The sequence below is a fragment of the Gopherus evgoodei genome, chromosome 6, assembly GCF_007399415.2.
Source record: "Gopherus evgoodei ecotype Sinaloan lineage chromosome 6, rGopEvg1_v1.p, whole genome shotgun sequence".
NCBI classification, from domain to species: domain Eukaryota; kingdom Metazoa; phylum Chordata; order Testudines; family Testudinidae; genus Gopherus; species Gopherus evgoodei.
Window position 1 is genome coordinate 63,243,359 of NC_044327.1, and position 19,897 is coordinate 63,263,255.

Below are 19,897 nucleotides of genomic sequence, written 5' to 3' on the forward strand. Positions count from 1 at the left end.
ATTGGTGATTAAATTATTAGCATATTTTTACTTGGTAAAAAACCTGACATTTCTGTAAACAAGAAAAGGGGAGAATGGTTACAAATAGCAGGGAAAGACAGTGGTTTGGATAGGCTGGCTGCTGAAAATTAGGTACATAAATCCTGCAGTGAGATTGGGTAGAGCGGTGCCCACCTGGGGGTAGCCTCGGTGTCATTCCATTACTTCTCCACCTCACACCAATCCTGCAGGCGACCAAATCAGTCCCTGCATCTCTATGAAGAAGCTCTAAGTCATGCAAGCAGGGAGCAGCTCCTTTGCTATCCATGAACAGTGGAACATATTGTATTCTGCTCCCAAACTCTTCCCATCCTGGAATGGGTGCTGGGGAGACCAGGAATGTCTAGCATAGAGCTGGCTATATCAGCATATACATCCCCTGTGCTGACAGAATCCTCCAGTACTGCCTTAAGGCAGCTTTAATTATACTTTGCACTATTGTGTGCTAAAAATAGAGTGTAGCCTTAGGAGCAGTGGGAGGGGCTACCCACCCCAAGCATGTATCCATCCAAGACCATAGGCACATACTCAGGGTGGCTAGTCTTTCCTGCTGCGGGCGCTGCCACAGCTATATGTCTCTTCAAGCTGGGAATCGCAACCCCCAGTGTCAAGTTTAGACATACCCTAAATTGAAGCTAAGGATGTGGCTGTCAGCTTCTTTGGATGTGCACTGGGAACCCAACAAAGGATTTTCCACATTGAAAACTCCGATTTTGAAATCCTGGATATTGCTCTGTTTGTGCTCTTTATTTCCTTTATAACACTGCCTGTTACTTCCTCACTGGGTTTCCCTAGGGTAATGTAATATTACTTTCTCTGTTTATAGGGGTAGTAGTGCAACTTCATTTTTTCATAATTTGTTAACTATGCAAATAAACAAACCCACAAACTAATACACTTCAACAAAAGCTAATAGACATGCTTTAATACTAATAGCCTGAGTTTTATTTGGCTGTCAGTCATCTCCATTAAGCCTAGTAATAGGCAGGAAGAAAGTAAAACTTCTACAAATTTTCTAATGGAATTTAGTGTAGATGAAAAAGCACTCAATGTATACAAACTTAAGCTTTTGATTCCTGGAGCACCTTTCCTCTGAGGATCAAGAAGCACTTCACAAACAAATGTTCAAGAGTTAAAGTTCCCTAACGCTGCTCTAACTTACATATTATTGTCCCCATTTCCTTTTCACAAATACAAAAACTGAGGCTCAGTATGATTAAGTGACTTGCCTAAAGGTCACACAGCAAGCCAGCAGGGGAACAGAGAATAAAGCCCAAGTCTTCTAACTTCCAGTCCTGTGTTTTAATTACACGGTTGATTCCTCCAAACTTCTGACATATTTATGCATCCAACGAAGTGGGTATTAACCCGCGAAAGCTCATGCTCCAATACGTCTGTCAGTCTATAAGGTGCCACAGGACTCTGCTGCTATTTAAAAAATGTTTCTGCAGATTTTTCTTAACTTTATTTAAGAATAAGTCTCTCAAGCATCATCCTGTATGGAAATAAGATAGATGCAATATGCAAATAGTTTTCTTGCATGTTTTCTGTAGAATTTTATCCTTCCACTGTGAATGAGGTCGGCCTGGCTTTGTGGTTAGAATATTTGGTTTTGAATATAAATCATGTGCTTCATCTCTTTATTAAATGATAAAATAGTATAAAAATGCTAGCAAGCTATATTCTAATATATATTAGAATACATATGAGAAACAGATTTCAGAAGTCAGTCATCTATATTTTTCCGTAACCAATCAGTAAATCTGGCTATGAATTTTCTCCTTTCCTTATTTGCAAACTTTGCAAACTGCAGTGTTTCAGTAGTAGCAATCTGTAGATCCTTGTCCAGAGTAGTATTGTAAAAAAGCTGCAACTAAAAAAATACATAAAGTTAGTCTACAGAGTACTTTGAGTGGAAAAATTGAGTGCACTTTCAACAGATGTCTTAGACAGAACTAACTGTCTAGATAAGAGCTTGTTTTTTACATTTAGGGTTTAAATTTACATTTAAGGTGCAATCCTGATCTCACTGAAATCAATGGGAGTTTTGCATTTGACATCAATGGAGCCAGAATGTGACACTTAAACCTTTAGTTTAGGAAGGTGCCTACTCTGCAAAGCTCCTATACCGTGGCTTAAATGTTCGAAAGTGACAAGTGATTTGGAGGTCAGAAATTGGGATACCTTAAAGGGGATGATTTTCAGAGTGGGAGTGCCCAGCACTGCAGAAGATTGAGCTCCTTAAAGATGAAAGTAGGAACTCTGGCTTCTGCAGATCTTTGAGGCTTCACTGGCCTGGCACCTTCTTTTCTCTTTCAAAATAGTTCATACCTATAGTTACAGACAGCAGAGTTCTGGGGTAAGAGTCTGTGCTGTGCCTCTTAGAAGCGCAGCATAGAACACACAGCCCAGAGGAAGGGGGTTAAGGTGGCTTTAAAGCACTTTTATGCCCTCCTGATCTTGGGTAAGTCTGTGGGCTGGAGGGGCACCCAGTGTAACTTATAGGCTTGCCAAAACACGTGTAACTTTACTGCAGGATAACTAATGCCTGTTAGCTATCCTGCTGTAAAATCCTAGCACAGACAAGGCGCTGTAGTCTTACCACTTGGTAAACTCGGTGAAGTCCACCAGAGGCCAGGGTATAGTGCTGACCTTGCCTAGCTCCTCATGGTAAAAATGTCAGTGCCTTGTCTCCACTAGGATTTTACAGTGGGATAGTAAAGAGCATTAGTCATTCTGCTGTAAACCCCCCCACACACTTTTGTTGCAAGGAAGACAAAGCCTAAGTCAGAGTTTCTCAAATGTGGTCGCCAGAGGCTTTTCTTGCGGCCACAGCCTTCTACGCAGTGATTTGGGAGGTGGAGCGAGAGCAAAGCAGCGGCTCCTCCCTAGGGGCCACCAGCAGTGGTTGGGTCCTGCCCCACTCTGGAGACACACAAGCTGGAGGAGCAGTCAGTCAGTGAGATCTCCATGTTCCCAAGGGTGGTGGAGTTGGGCTTCAGCCCTGGGGTGGCAGAGAGCAGGCTTCAGCTACAGGACTTTGGGCTCTGTCCCCAGGTGCTGTCCCCTGGGTGTGGGGCTTTTGGCTCCATTCCCTGGCTGTACAGTGGTGGGCTCTGGCCCTGAGCTCACCCCCGCCATTATCTCTGGCCCCCGCTGCTTCCTCCAGTCCCCATTGCCCCTGGCCCCCATTGCCTCTGTAGTCACCTCCCCATCCAGGGTTTACTTTGTCCCTGGGCTTGTAGGGGCTGAGTAAGTCTGCTGTGAAAAGTGATATTAACAAACATACAAATATCACTTTTCAGAGCAGACTTACTTACAGCTAGCAAGTCTTAAAAAAAACCAAAAAGCAAAAGAAATAAGAAAAAAAGACAAAAACATTCAAAGCACCTTATTTGTATTGCTATTCTGTTAGGTCCAGTAAAGAATAAATAACTGTACATTATTTTTATTATTGAGTCTGGAAAAAACAAAACCCTTACATAGATAAATTACAATGCTTTGGACATGGCTGTGTGCGTATCTGTTTGTTTTTCCTAAAGTTAATTACGTATTTTAGGAAAAATTGTCAAAGCGGCCACCAGCAAGAGTTGGTGGCCACATTCTGAGGCCACTAAAAATTTTGCTGTGAGAACATGTGGCCTAAGATATGGTAGCCTCCAAGGGAGCCTCTGGGTCTGGGCTTGGATGGCTAGCTCGGTCTCCACTGAAGCCACAACCTCCACACTGCTATTTTTAGCTACCTCTAGCCACTCTAGTGCAAGTCTGTCTACCTGGGCTGGGAGGCATGCTCGGGGTCCCCTTCACACCACAGCACCACTTCTCAGCATAAAGAAGCCAGAGCAAGGAGCTCTATCCAGATGTATAACATTTTAGACATCAGCTTTAGACACCAGCTCCCATGGTACAACTAGAAACAGCTATGATTTATAACTTGGGCTGGTTTTAATTTTTTAGACTAGCCTATGCACGAGATCTATGGACATCTACCTAAAGAGTGGTAGAAATGTTGCAAAAAAGAGAGAGGGGAGAGGCATTTGTAGGCTAGAAAGATCCGAAAAGGCTTTAGTCTGCAGCCATGAATGTAAATTTAATTTCTTTGAACTACTAATTTCCTGAATGGTTTTACTTGTACATTTCTGGAAAATACAATCTTTAGGACTTTTTCCCTGGAATAATTTCCCACCATTACAGCAGCTCCACTGGTGGCAGTAAAAGTGGTCGTACAATCCTAGATTAGGCTTCTGGCAGGCACTGACATTTTAATCATCATGTCATCTCAGTCTGTTCACAGCAGCTCTACACAACATGTTGTTAAAAACATCAGCAGCTACTATTGCCTTGACTACACAATTTAGGGTAACCAGACATTTTGATATTAGGGGCTTTTTTTTTAATACAGGCAACTCTACACCTTGAAAAAACAAAGGTGTCCTGATTTTTCACACTTGGTGTCTGGTCTCCCTAACACTATTGTTCCCAGAGTTGCTCCTACCAACTGAGCTGCTAGCATTGGTGGAAATTTTCACAGGCGGGAGGGGAAGGAGAAGCCTATAGTAGACAAGGATTAGGAGTAAATGCTGTCATTTTTGTTACAATCAATATTTATTTTTATGTCTAACAAAAAATTTAAACTCTGTTTTAACTGAAAAGCTAACTGCAACTTTAAAATTCCTCTGCAGTGAAATTATATTATGTATACATGTAAATACATTATAGGGGAGGTTGCTAGTTCTGCCTGTTAAAAATGGTTCCCAGTGCCTGCTTTCAGTTGCTTAGAAGTTGGTAAAACCTCAATAGTTTAGGCTGAAATTTTCCATGTTCTGAGTCTGCCTCAGACTGAATTTTTTGGAAAATTTCATCCAAAATTGTTTAGCTGTTTCAAAGAATGAGACTAGGGAAAAATACATTATTTTCCACATGTTAAACATTTCTAACAACCTTTTTTTTTAAACAGTCCTAGTGCCCTCAAGCTTTGGAACAGAGACTTGAAATTTGGCAGAGTGATCTTTGTGTCACAGATGTGCCTTTTGCTGTCCCCATGAAAATCCACTCAGATAAAGCCAAATTATAAGCCTTTGGGGGCAGCAGGGAATCAGATGGCATATGCTCAGTAGATACTTCTTTGATTATAGCAGTTAACTCTCCAAAGATTGTGCCTGCTCGAGCCTCTCACAGCTCCTACCTGTAACCAGACGGTTCATGTGCCATCCCACAGAGCTAATAAGCATGCTCCAGCCTAGGGCTACAGGGGCCAAGCCAACCTTTCCCTCTAATGGCCAGGCACCACAACTGAGAGAGGAAACCTGTCTCTCTTTTGGCATCAGTGGCCCTCTGCTGGGCTCAGGAAGCCATCTGATCCAAATGCACAGGGGGGACAAAAGCTAGACCCAAGGAAGGAAAGGAAGTAGACTGGCACAAGGAGTCTGGTGAGACTGGGACTGGAATAGGGAAAGAAACTGTGATTGGGAATTGGTGGGGAGACTGAAAGTAGTTGAACAAAGGGACTGGGTCTTAGAGCTGGAAAAGGCAAGGACAGGTTGGGTGGGGAGGCTGGGAGCTCAGGGGAGGATGCTGTGATTGGTTGGGCAATGAGACTGGGAGCTGGAGATTGGTTAGGCAGGGAGGCTGGGATTGGGAGCTGGGCAGGGGAGCAGAAGCAAGGCAAGGAAACTGGGACTGGGGGCCCGAGGGAGGAGAGGCAGGGTAGGTCTGGTTGGGTTGTTTGAATGGGATTAAAACCTTGGGAGGGGGGAGACAAGAGGCTAGAGTTGGGAGCCAGGGATAGGGATGAGAGGTGGAGCAAGGAGAATGGGAGTGCAGTTGGAGAGAAGAAGTTGGGGTTGGTTGGACAAGGAGACTGGGAGCCAGGCGGAATGGGTTGGGCAAGAAGACTGCCACAATCATTTGTGCAAACACTCACTCATGCAGTGGTGACTAACTACCATTTGCACATGCATTCCTCTGGTGGGGGGAGGAGGGGTGAAACTCTGGGTGCACATCTGTAAGTTTATTTCTTGTGCATTTTTAACATCGACAGACCTTGGTCGTCAGCAGGTGGGACTGAACCTGGGACTTCTGGAGCTTAGTGCGTGAGCCTCTACCCCATGAGCTAAAAGCCACCTGACCGTTAGCTAAGGCTGTAGACTCATTTAACTCTCTCTCAGTGGTCTCAGTGCCACTAGCTGGGACAGAGCACCACACCCAGGAGGTGTGTGGGTTACACATGGTTGTAACTTTTTTAAAATCACTGATCTCTGAGCAGAGCTGCAATGTGGGAGGAGGCTTAGGGGACCCAGGCTTGCCTTTGGACCCTGACTGGAGTTGGAAATTTGGCCCTGCTGTCCCCATCCTCAATCAGGATTGAAGGGTGGCCAGGCCAAATTTGAGTTGTTCTGTGACACAGTGCACCTACTTGGCTCTCCCATCTTTGCAGTCCTTTTGGTGCCTATGGGCATTAGGCAGCCCCATTCCCCAGGGAGAAGTGGAGCAGGGGGCACTGGACACCCCCAGGAAAGTTAGAGGATTAGATCTGTGCTTTTGGTGCTTCCTTGAGAAGCTGATATGAAGGAAGAGGATGAGGACAAGGGCTCCCACGACAGTTTGCCTGCTGAGGAGGATGGTGTCTCACTGAGTAAGAGCACGGGGCTGGGTACAGGGGAGAGAACTTGGAGCTGGGGCATGGAAATATGGGGGGAAAGCACAGGGCTGGGTGTGGGGCAGTAGGAGGGGTTTGTGTGTAGAGCTAGGTGCAGGAGGGAGAAACAGGTCTGGGTGAAGAGGCAGTGAGGGATTTGGGCTGGGTACATTAGGAAAATTCTGGTTGCACCCTTATCTCTATGTCTCAACAAAAACCATAATGAGTTTCCATATATTTATTCAATACATTTCATGCTTTCCTTTTCTTTTTAATAAATATGTAATTAAAAAAAACTATTTACAAATTGACAGCAAGGTTTAAATTAGTTATTTATCGAATGGCATATAAGTAACTTACTTCTTTGATCTGTAAGTCTGTATTGACAAAGTTTTCCATAACTCCCAATAATTTCTGAAGTATTCCATTCCTATGCCTATAAAGTAATAGAAATATCATTCAGGAAGAGAAGCATTTTGATAATATCTTGGTAAATATGCCATCAGCCTGCGTTCCTCTTCTGCAAGCATTTTCGCCAAGCCTAATCTATTATTATGTTGAAACTATTGTCTAAACTGAAATTTAGGAATCTGAGTTCTCTCCTGCACCCCCCCCCTTATTTTAAGAAATATTCTCAGAGTTTAAATTAGTGAGGCAGATATCTATGCTGGATGCAGAGTGCAGTTTACAAATAATTTTCTTTTCTGTAAAAGATTTGCTGTCAATCTAGAGTAAATAGACAGGAATCATCTGACTTGTCTAATCAGGTAAACTCTGCCATTTTTACACAGCTAAAAATCATAATCAGGTTAGAAGAGACTAGAGAAATATGCTCATCCATTGTCAATCACATGCAAATAACCAGGTGCAAGAGTTTGCAGGAGGAAGAGAAATATCAATGTCTTGAATCAGAGCCATGGCATATTGTGATATAAAAGATACTAGGGACTCTATCCAGGCCTGGAGTAAGCAGGTTAAATAATCATTTAATTCAACGAGAGTTATGCCCCTTCATCATTTGGCCTGATAGGATTAAAATGTAGTTTCAGGTATCTCAGTGTTTTCTTATTGGCAGTGGTTTCATTTGAAAGTAATGGACCAGATTCACAGCAGGTTTCACATAAGTATAACTGTGCAGTGATCCACAGTGGCACAAATTCTGCCAGGGGACAGGTTGTGGTGGCAAAAGCTGCCACAACTGGCCCTAAACTGGGTTATCTTTAGGAGCTAAGTTATGTTGCACACACACAAAATCAAATGGCTGCTCTGTTATACCACAGTAATGGTCCTGCTGGGACCATTCTGCCAGCCAGGGTTAGCAGGAGTGCAAGATGCTATAACCACATCCCATCCCACTGTTGTTCCACCACCTATGCTGGGGAGGGTAGGAGCACATGGGGTAGATGAAGTTATCCCAGCTTTATGCCATACAGGATTCCCCTATGATCTAACATTTCCAAATAAGAATGCGTTTTCTTACTATATAAAAACTGACTGCATGTTTGCCATACAATTTGTCCCAGGCTTTACTCTGTAAAGAGGCTGAACTGGAAAGTTTCATATTCATACACAGGAAGCCTGTGTGTCTTAAACCATTATATTGACAGCCTTGATAAACTCAGGATGGATCAAACTAAAGAGCAATAGCATTTTCCATCTGAAAGTTTGGATGGAGGGCCATCAGGGAGCCGGGGAAGCTCCCGGAACTGGTTACAGCTGGTGAGGACAAGCTCTAACTTATACAAGTGGCATAAGGTCCTTAAATGACTGCAGAACAATGGAGTATCAGCATAGCAGTGCTATGCTCTATCATGTCTCTTCTGTCCCCACCCTCACCCCCAATATACTCCCTCCATCTCCTGACATGCCCCCCCATTCCTCCCATGTCATCTGATCCAAGAGTGTTCCTGCCCACTTACCCTTTCCCCCATGTCTGACCACTCTTCAAACCTCCTCTGTTCATTCTCCTTGCTTCCAGAATCATACCACATACATACTAATCCTTTCTTTTTTATCTGCCCCCAACATCTCACTCCTAGATGACCAGCCATTCTCCTGCCACAATATCCGGGTCATACCCTTTCCTACTCTTACCAATGAGTTATAGGATCCAACTACCTTCCAGTGCTTCCAATTTAAATATCTGTGTTGTATGGAGTATATAGAACTCTGGAATACACCAGATTGCATGCTATTTAACAATAAGAAAAACCTCACATGTTTATAATGTTTTCGCCACAAAGCACTTTATAAGGTTGCACTGTGAGTCAGATTTTTAAATACTCACCATCTTACAGTTGAGGCCAGATTTTCAAAAAGCTCAGCTCCCATTTAGTCACCAAAATAGGGCCCAGATTTTTTAAAGTGGGTCAATATCCCTTAACTCCCATTGAGACACTTACGGGGGGACACATACTTCTGCTGAGCTCTTTGAAAATCCAGCCACTTATTTTGGTGCCTTAATGAAAGCTGAGTCCTTCTGATATTCTAGCCTTTTTATGTAGGAATCACTTAGACCACCATGGAAATGCAGGCACCTCTGGAGTAGAACATCTGCCACTGGGCTCTACAGCTCAAACTTAAGGTAGAGAAGAGAGTCAGAGAAACAACTGCAGAAATAAAGATGAATGACATAATTTGGTTGCTTACCATACCTTTCATTTAAAAGTAGCCAATTTTCTGTTACAAATTCCCATGCTATCCGTTGGCCAATCTCAGTAGCTGCCACATTTGAAATGACTATGGATATATTATCAGAAGACAGTAATGAATTGTTGAGTGAGTACTGCAAATATCTGTTGGAAACATAGAATAAAAATATTATTATTTAGAATACAAACATTGACCTTTTGAGCTGCCTGTATTGTTAGAGTATCATGTTTAATATAAATATTAACCTTTCATTACTTACTAACTTTACATTCTCAATGCAGAAAAAGTGTTGCACAGGGTATGGACATATTCATTTTCCTTATCTTTGCACTCCTCAGAAAATGTTAGGGGCAAATTATCCCTTCCACAGAAAAAAATCCATGGACTCATCCTGTCAGGAGCAAGGCTGGTGTCTGCCCTCCTGCAGAGTTAGCAGGCAGCAGGACCCTTCATAGAATCATAGATTATTAGGGCTGGAAAGGACTTTAAGAGATCATTTAGTCCAACCCCCTGCTCAAAGGGGGACTATCCACAAATATCCCCCCCAAGGATTGAACTCACAACTTTGGGTTCAGCAGGCCAATACTCAAACCACTGAGCTATCTCTCCCCCCACATCAAGATACCCAGGAGATGTGTGGCATTTCTGTTAAGTCCCTAGTGCCTAAGGAGTGCTTCCTACCCTCCAGAGCAACATGACTGCCAAAGAAGCTGCATTCTCAGAGGCTCTCCACTGGTAGCTGCCACATGCACAGGTGCATAAGGCAGGCGCAGGTCACCTGAATTTTCTCTGGCTGCACACCAGAGACAGGACTGTTAACTAATTTCTAACTGCAGAATATTTACTCTTTGTGAGACAGAATGAGCCCATTTTGACTTTCCTCTTCCTAAGTGACTTTGCAGACTGCCATTTGGCAAAATGCACTGGAGTCTCACTCTCTCAGGCACAGGGAGGAGAAGGCCATCAGGGAGCCAGGAGAAGCTCCTGGAACAGGTTAGAGCTGGTGAGGACAAGCTCTAACTTATAAAAGTGGCATAAGGTCCTTAAATGATCGCAGAACAGTGGAGCATCAGCATAGCAGTGCTCTGCTCTATCATGTCTTTTCTGTTCCTACCCTCACCCCTAACATGCTCTCTCCATCTCCTGACATGCCCTCCATGCCAGAGGAGCGGCTGCCAGAGTAGGCAGCTATGCTGCCTCTGCAAGCTTTGTATCAGTGGAGTTTACCCCAATAAGAGAGAGATGCTGTGCTTGCCTGTCTATCTTGTGCTTCTCAGTGGTGCAAAGTGGATATAAACGATCACAGAATCCAGATTCACTATATTTTTACTTATAAACTAAGTAGATTTTCTTTGACTCCATTGAGAAATAATAATGACGGTAATTATGGACTCAATAATGCAATGTTTATAAAGCCATTTTTAGGAGTAGCACTGCACTTTAAACAATGGGCAACTTATTATTGAATTAATATCTATTTTTGCCCTTAAAACCAAGAAATTAGTGATTTACTGTTAAATACATTAAAAATATGATTTGATCAAAGTCACCTGTAAAGCAACCATGACTCTCTGGTGCAACTCATGGCAAAGAGCATTATATCCTTATCTATTCCTGTGGAATTATGATGATTATACATTTTCCATGCGAAGTCCCATTCTTTATCACTTCCCATTGCAACACCATAACAACAGATTGTTCTTTTAATAGTAAAGGGAATGCTGTAAAATAGAATAATAGTTGTTGACACCATATTGCTATAAAATGAAAACAAGCAGCAGAAAGTTATATATTATGTTCACCAATCACAATCTAAAATACTCACAACAGAGCACTAAGCACAGAACAAAAATCTGAAAAGCAACTAGATCTGAGGACTGCATTTTTACATTTATTATTCAAGCATTACCACAACAGTGATGCTTCAAGGTGAACTGAATAGCTTTTTTAATATAGCTGGGCAAATAGTTCATATTAGCCAACATAATTAACACCCTTGTGTCACATCACAATATGGTGATGTCACATCCTAATATGATGACATTTGCATGAAAACACCATCTCAGAAAGGCCTTTTGGAAGGGCCTATCCCAGCAGTGCAGGTGATAGGAAAACACTTTCCATTTCAAGAAGAGTGTCATATGTTTCGAGAATGCAAGATGAGAGAATGGTCCCCTCTCCTTGCAGCAGATTGTCTCCCGTTATCCACACTTCAGAGGGTGGTACCTACAAAGTGATGAAGAATTTTGCAAAAAAACCCAAATCCAAAACATCTTTGGGCTCACCTACTGCTACCATTTTACATGCTGAGACCAGAGTGAAAATGCTTGTGTTTCTTCTGCAACAGTCAAAAGTGTCACTAACCCTAAAACAGCACAGGGTGGTAAATCTTTTTGGTGTTAGCAATATTAACTATTCTACTGAAATAATAACATATCATACATGTGAAGATCTCTATGCTCTTTACAAACATTTTATATCAACTGGATTTTTTGGTTGATTCCCTATGGCAGGAAGGGGCCCACTGATAGAAGACTCTGAACATTCTATTTACCTAATGTCTCTGTATTAAATTACTTACCATTAAAACTAGCATAGTCTTTTTTAAATTTCATTTCCTTGTTCTAAAAGAATAGGGCAAAACAGAAAAAAGGAACACCATGGACAGGAAAATAACTGAGGAGAAACAATGGGGCAGGGAACCTAGTTCTGGAATGATAGAGTTATATCATTTTGTTTTACACAACTCCATGACTTTGCACCTCAACCATTCTGAAAATGCAGGAGAGGGGAGGGGAGTCTATCTAGAGCACTATACACATGTGCAGCACACAGCTCTGTAGATCTGCAATGCAACTCAGTTCTCCACTACCACGGGGAATAGGTTAGGTCCATATTGCTCCCATGAGTAAAAGGAAGAAAAACCTGGAAGATATTGGCTGGTGGCTGTGGGAAGAGGGGAGCAGGGGCTCCACAGCATGCACTTTCCACAGATCCTATAAAAACCCATTTCCCCAAGTCCACTTGATTGGAGCTCCATGGGTCAGGAGGAAGTGTGCCTAGACAGAAAGGGATCAGGAGTCAGTTGCTCTCCATAGCAATATCCCCTTTCAAGCCTGTGGGGATGTCACTATGGAAGATAATGACATTGTCAGCCTATGGCAGAATGACTGCATTGTGGAAGAAAAGGAACTTGGGGGGTAGCATGAATGCACTGTGTCAGCACCCAAAAGGATTCCTCTGCAGCTCTTGTGTCTGTTACAGGCTTGGTGTGTTCTCCAGTTCAGTGTGTAGAAAAATTGTCCCTCCCTAAATACTGATCAATCTGGAGGGGGGACGGTGGGAAGAGATTCGTGAACTGAAATTTAGGGAGCCTCCTCACCCCATGCTATTTTTTCTCATTAAAACTTAGTAATGAACATATTTGAATCACTTATAGCTTCATAACTGCACTGGTTTTTCAAATATAGATGGCAGCCATTCCTTAGTGAGGACTTGCCATATGTGAAGATTTAAAGACTAGCTGTCATGTGAATTAACTGTGTGCAAAGAAAGAAAGGTCTTATTCATTATGAAATCAGAACAAGTAATATTTTTCTCCACCTAACTCAAAAACGGAAACTCAAACTTTTGAAAAAGTGGGATTTTGGATTCAGACTAAGCATGGAAAGATGAATATTTCAAAAAATTTTGAATAAGACATTGATTTTGTCATAGAGGTCATGGAAATCATGACTTTGAATAAAGTCTGTGAAATCTTGGCAACGGCTATTAAAACAGATTTGATTCCTGCCCCGCTCCCCCAGCTGAGTGGCATTGTGACCTGATGTATGGGTTGCAGTGCCACTAGGTTTGAACCATCCAATTTCTGTCTCCATCTGTGGAGGGGTCGAGGTGCAAAGCCTGAGTGGTGCTGTAACCTAGTGCTCCAGATTGCAATGCCTGAAGTGGGGAGCCAGGCCCAGCCCCTTGGGACAGGAATTCCACTGTAGGTTAAGTGTGGGATGGGCTCACTCTACAACTTATGCCCAATTGTAGCCTCACCCTTATTAATAACTACAGCTGCTTTTGCTATTTAATAGCTTTTGTGTAGGTACATGTAGCAAGAAATACATTACTTGGTGATCCTCATCCTTCCATAATTTATTCCCCCCCACCCCTTTGCTGTGAAATTTACTACAAATTTCTGTGCCAAAATTGTAGCCTTAATTATGAACAACTGAAAACAGGAGATTATGATTAAAATCATCTTGCATCCTTAATTGCAGTATTTACAGCTAACATTACACAATAATAAGAATATTCTGTTTTGGATACTAAATAGTGAGTAACATTTTAAAGCTTTCAGTTTACCTTTAAAAGAAGTTATTATGAGGTCAGTCATTACAAAGCTACTTAACCCCCGCCCCACAAACTTTAATATAAATACTACAGGTTCAGCTGACTTAGCCATGTGATTATATGAACAAAGATTCAAATAACAGCCAACAACATTTTTGTTCACATTTATTAACTATACGATAACAGGTAAAATAAAAATAGAAAAAGGATAAGAATAATAAACAGAATATAGACTCACCAGTGCCAAAACTATCATAATTGCATAGAAAAACAAGAAAAGAGGAAGGGAAAGAGAAGTGAGAATTACAATATGCCATATGGGCTTTTCTGCAGTGAAATACTCTAACACGGTTTTGTTGACAAATATAGGCCATCTTTAGTTACATAAAAGCGCAACATGCATTTTTGATTTCAGTTTGTGAAATCCATTTAGGATGCTTCTGGATATGTTCTTATTGTGGATTTATTTGTTTTTACCATATTACACAGCCTTAATAAAAACCTACCAAAAATAAAACATTGTAACTTTCAAGTTTCCCCCACAGCAATGCCATATACAACTGTAAAATTTCCCACAATGATGCTATATGTCACCATTTAGACTACTGTTGAAGCTGTGACAGTCACACAGTAACATAAACAGTGTATGCAATGTAACAGAGTTAATGTCCCTGTGGGAACATGCTTTTTAATTGCCTGTCTTTTTATTCATTTACATTCTCAACCTTAATGTTGTATAGGGCAATGGATGTCATGGCAGACTGGTACTTCTGCATTACTTATTAAAATCCTGCCTAGAACCTTGGTCCTGCCAACAGCACTCATGTGCTGCTTACACGCCCTCTTAGAAACCCATTGAAATCAATGACACTCCAATTTAGAGTAACCTTTTGCCTGATCAGGCCCTGGGTCTGTAATGGCTAAAAGCTGTTTACAATGAATACTGTAGTTGTTAAGCAGCACATATGAAATGATTTGGTATGGTCAAGTGTCCACATCACAAACAACCACCACAACTGGCAGCATTTGGCTCAGCTAAAGATTAAATGGGTGCAGACGATACCCAGAGGTTAGAACTGAGGCAAACTGACAGAGTGCTGAGGGATACTTCCACAGCCCTGTCTGCACTTGGCCTCTTTGGTGCTTAGACAGAGTTCAGTTTCCAGGGCAGTCAATCTGCATCCTTCATGAAAGTCAAGTTTACCTGAAAAAGCACTAAATATTATATCAGTGTAGGTTTTTACAATTTAGGTCTTGCCAATCTATATAGGAAGAAGAGAAGTACACAAGGAACCTTCCCTACACTGGCCTGTTAAATTTAAATCTGATTTACACATACATATCTATAATATTACAGTATCATTCTTACTCATTGTCAGGGTTCTCCATCCACTTAGTGTAAAGTTCAGAAGATAGGTTTAAACAGTCTTGGAGACCCAGCCAACATGCTGTATTAATAATTTTTTCCAAATGAATTCTTGAAGGGAAGTAAAAAAAGGACACATTACACATTTTGCATTATTCCAATGAATAATTTTTAACTATAACATAATTTTATCAAATTACACTGTATCTTGGGAAGTCATCTGCTAATAACAGCAGGTTCAATAATAAAAACATAACCAAATAGCAGTCTCATTGCACAGAGATGTTTGTAGTGATTAGCAAGGTTTAAATGTATTCTAGTCCCACCACAAACCTATCTGTCCAAGTTTTTACACTGCACTTGCCACTGTGAGATCTGATTCTATCTTTATAACAGTCATGTCTCAGCAGACATGTTAAGGATTCAATGGCCATGCAAACTGAACTACCTCTAATCTTTAGAAGTGGTTCCTTTAGGTCAGCTCTCAGGTACAAAGGAGCAGGAGGACCTAGTTGCCCTGCTAATAGCTATGATGCAAAAATTCTACGGATAAATCAGGGATATAATGCTCCAGGGTGTTAAATCACGATCATTCTCTAGTACTAAATTTACTAACCCCCACCCCCCATCCTGATAAAACAGGCAGCCCATCTTGCTGCTGCTATTTCATTTTAAAATTCACGTCATGCACATTTATGGTACTGCATTATTAACAATAATGTTTCAGTTACACTGAAATTAATTAAAATATCTTTCCTGCATACTGTTTTCAATTTGCATTAAAGTCTTTATCATATCAAATCACTTCAAATTTGATTTTTTTAAAAAATACTTACTGATCAAAATAGTCATCTGCCAAAGCATCAAAATTTTGACGAATAATACTTGCATAATAATGGTATATTGGCAACATTCTCTTTAACAGATATTTCTTTTAAAAGAAGAGAAAGAGAAATTACTTTAGTTTACATATGACATTGCTGTATTTTTCTCTACTTATTTATTTATTTTGATCATTTTAAAATTGGAACTCTGGGTACAGGTGCAAAATGTAAATAAAACATAAAAATTGGAATCAATGTCCAAAATACAAAATTCTCCCTGAACCACTCACACAGAGGTGTTCCCATTACAGCTCCCTTAGCCCTGGAAGATCAGATGAATTTTAGAACTTGATATGAAGATTAAACTCATGGAAGAACAGCTAAGAAAGCAAGTCCCAGAGAGCAGGATACTGGAAAAATCCCCTGCCTCCTCCATATTAAAAATTCAGCAAAGTACTTAATCACATTTATCTTTAAGCATGTAATTTGCCCCACTGAAGTCAATGGCACTACTCAAAATTAAGCACATGCCTAAGTTCCTGCTGAATTGCGGACTAAATAAGGGAACTGTTAGTTCAATTTCCTCAAATGATCTCACTGGTTACCATACAGGGAGAGTGGCAGCCTGAAGTATTTTGTACCTAAACTATTTAGGACATGACAGGTTAAAACAAACTGGAAGCCATTACAAATCACAGGTGTAGTGTGTTCTCTAGGACAGTGGTTCTCAAACTTCTTTTTTTGCAGACCACTTGAAAATTGCTGAGGGTCTCAGTGGTCCACTTAATGATCTTTCCAAATGTTGTTTGTACTGTTAGCTAACTATTGTAAAGCACTATATTAAAAAAAACCTTAATAATAATTAATGTTTTTTTTGTTCTGCAAATAAAAGCACACAACTAATATTTTAATATCAGTAGTCTTACCTTTCTAATGCGATAGATGTGCCCTCTCTCCCCTGCCGCAGCAGCCTCTGAGCTGGGACTGGGAAGGAGCGGGGTTTCTCCCCTGCCACAGAACCAAGGTTGGGAAGGAGGGCCATCTCTCCCCAGCAGCTGCAGCCTTGGAGCTGGACAAAGTCGCCTCTTTCTCTGGCCGCTGCAGCCTTACACATCCCAAATTCCCCTGCCCCTCATCTCACTTCCCCCTCAAGGCCACCACCTCACCTTACATGTGCATCTTCTCCAAGGTCCAGGCACCTAATCAGGGGAGCCACGCCTCTGCGGCTCCACTAATTAGGTGGGTGGCCCTTTATTCCCTCGTGTGTGGCTGCCCAGGGGCACACATTAGAGGGAACTATCCATGGACCACTTGAATGGAGTTCGGGGACCACTGGTGGTCCACGGACCATACTTTGAGAACCTCTGCTCTAGGAGAAGCACTGCTATGCAAGCAAACAGTTGCATTCTGTACAACTAATGGTGGTTGTCAGGCTGATGCATGTGCATCTACTTTTGACTGATTAATAGACAAATCAAATAATTAGCTTCCATTTCTTAAAAGAAAAAAAACACTGAATAAAACTTAAACGAAACAGTAATGTACCTTGTGGTACATCCTTGAGCATTTATAAAGGATTCATGTAGGATATTGTCTTTTAAACGGTCTAAAGTGTCCAATATTTAACAAATTAAGATGATACCTTTAAAAAGGGATATAATTCATAGTTGTTCAGAATATTTTCCAAATTGTCAGGTATTAGGTTTGACAGTACTGAATACCACACAAACATTTCATCTTCTTTGGCAAGGTACTTTGTTAGTTCAAATGCAGACTCAATCTCAATATATCCAGCCCTATTTTTAAAAAAATACAGATCTGAGTATAGGTATTCAAGTTAAACACACATTTCAACAATGGTATATTTAGATAACTGATGAAAAAACATCTAGATACTGTGGGGTCTAGGAAAGAAGACAGACAATGAGAATAAATATAATACAACAGTGACCAGTTTAAGAGTCTGATCCTGCAAACACATACTGCTGAGCCACGTGCTGTCACCAAGAGCCAATGGGACTACTCAGCTAACTCAAAACACTGAGCACACAGTACACTAAGGTGTGTTCGTAGGATCAGGCCCATGTCCACTACTGCCACTTTACATCCTCACTAGGATAAATTGAAGATTCCCTCTATATTTTTATGTAATAACATTTTGATTAAATATTTTAAAAAGACCATAAATATTGTAACAACAGATTTTCATTATAAACTGCTTTGGGGAATAACCATCACCCGAAAAGCTTAAACAATTAAATGGTAATTCAGGGATATTTAAATTTAATTAATTAATTAATTAATTAATAGAATGGCACCAATACACTCTAGGCCAGGGGTAGGCAACCTATGGCATGGGTGTCGAAGGCGGCACTTTTAAGCTGATTTTCAGTGGCACTCACACTGCCCGGGTCCTGCCTACCGGTCTGGGGGGCTCTGCATTCTAATTTAATTTTAAATGAAGCTTCTTAAACATTTAAAAAACCTTATTTACTTTACATACAACAATAGTTTAATTATATATTATAGACTTAGAGAAAGAGATCTTCTAAAAACATTAAAATGTATTACTGGCATGTGAAACCTTAAATTAGAGTGAATAAATGAAGACTCGGCACCCCACTTCTGAAAGGTTGCTGACACCTGCTCTAGGCTAACCTTCACTCTTTGCAGAGGGCCCATCCAAAACCCTCCATGGGAAGCCCCGCCATAACTATATGTGAGGAGCACATTTTACACATCCTTGTTACAGGCCAGCCTGTGCCCTCTGGTTGGAAAACCTACAGAAAGTGGGCGGAAGAAAACTCTAAGGTTCCCCTGACAGAGTTCCCTCCAAACTCCTCCAGTGCTGTAGGGTGCTTTGCCTACCTATAGATTACAGTGATTCTGATACCTTTGTGGATCTTAGGTATCTGGTGGACGCATAGGAATAACCATTGACTCCTGGGCTCCCTGCTGTTTTCCCTAGCTCCCTGGCAGCATGGCTCCAATGAAACTGTTATGCCCCCACCTGCAGCTGGTCTTGGATATCCCTTAAAGGAATTTTCCCATGGGGAGGGGGAGGGAAGGGAACAGTGCAAGAAAGTTAAGTTTTTTGTTGGTTTTTTTTTTGCAGAATCCGAACACTTGTCAGGGCAATCCCACCCCTCTGAACTGTCTCTATCAGTGTCAATAATGAAAGAGGCCATGATAATCATCTACAAGTAGTTGGAAGATTACTTATCAGGAACAGAAAGGAATTGTTGAATACAATGAGGTGTAGTTAGAAACAACTGAGATGAAGTAAGAAAAAGGACATTTAGGCTTAACATTAAGAAATGTTCCTAATGGGGATCTATATTAGCTTGCAGAAAAGTCTCTTGATGGAAATTGTAGCAGCTCAACTGCTTGAAGCATATGAGCTGGGACAAACAGTTAGAAAAGATACTGTAAGGAACTACTCCACACTGGCCAGGAATGGACTAGATGACCTAAATGATTTTTAAACTGTTCCCTGGTGAAGTCTGTCTTCTTTACAGGGTATTTATGGAGACAAAGGAGCAAAGTCAAAATAGGAATGTGAAGTATAAAAGTGTCATGTAATAGTGCATTAATAACAATTTTCTATCATAGACTCAAAATATACTCACTGTGCCAATGTAAAAGCATCATCTATCAAATGTAACCTGTTGACAACTGGAATGGCCTGCAGAAAGCATTCATCTGGTGTTAGTAGATCAAAGATATCATTTTGAGGAAAGCATACTTAGTTATGTTTTGAAAGTCTGGAACAAACCCTGCAATTTTTTCTCAAGACAAACTTTATAGACTTCAGTGGCAGCTTTGTCTGAGTAAGGATGGCAGGATTTGGTCCCATATTTTGAGCTGAAATAATTTACTCAATGTGCCTTTAAGAACAATTTTTTCTGTGTATGTAGACTTAAAAAATTCTACATCTGGTACCCATTTGCAACAGTTAATGAACTGCTAAACTTGAAAAATCCTCTGAAATATATGCAATATTGCAAATTGAAGTGAGGAAGCTCTACAGTATCTAAA

At 41.1% G+C, this 19,897-nt stretch overlaps 1 protein-coding gene across 1 annotated transcript in view; it reads right to left on the bottom strand.

Moving 5' to 3' along the window:
• The window catches only part of LVRN (laeverin), a 64,034-nt gene continuing 44,137 nt past the window's right edge, over positions 1-19,897 (bottom strand). Inside the window, exons 13-20 of the mRNA XM_030567859.1 lie at positions 19,489-19,544; positions 17,502-17,655; positions 15,872-15,966; positions 15,039-15,146; positions 10,879-11,049; positions 9,331-9,471; positions 7,037-7,112; positions 1-1,912 (exon numbers count right to left, since the gene is read on the bottom strand). Coding sequence (XP_030423719.1) covers positions 1,766-1,912; positions 7,037-7,112; positions 9,331-9,471; positions 10,879-11,049; positions 15,039-15,146; positions 15,872-15,966; positions 17,502-17,655; positions 19,489-19,544 — 948 coding nt within the window. The 3' untranslated portion in view covers positions 1-1,765. The remainder of the gene's footprint in view (positions 1,913-7,036; positions 7,113-9,330; positions 9,472-10,878; positions 11,050-15,038; positions 15,147-15,871; positions 15,967-17,501; positions 17,656-19,488; positions 19,545-19,897) is intronic.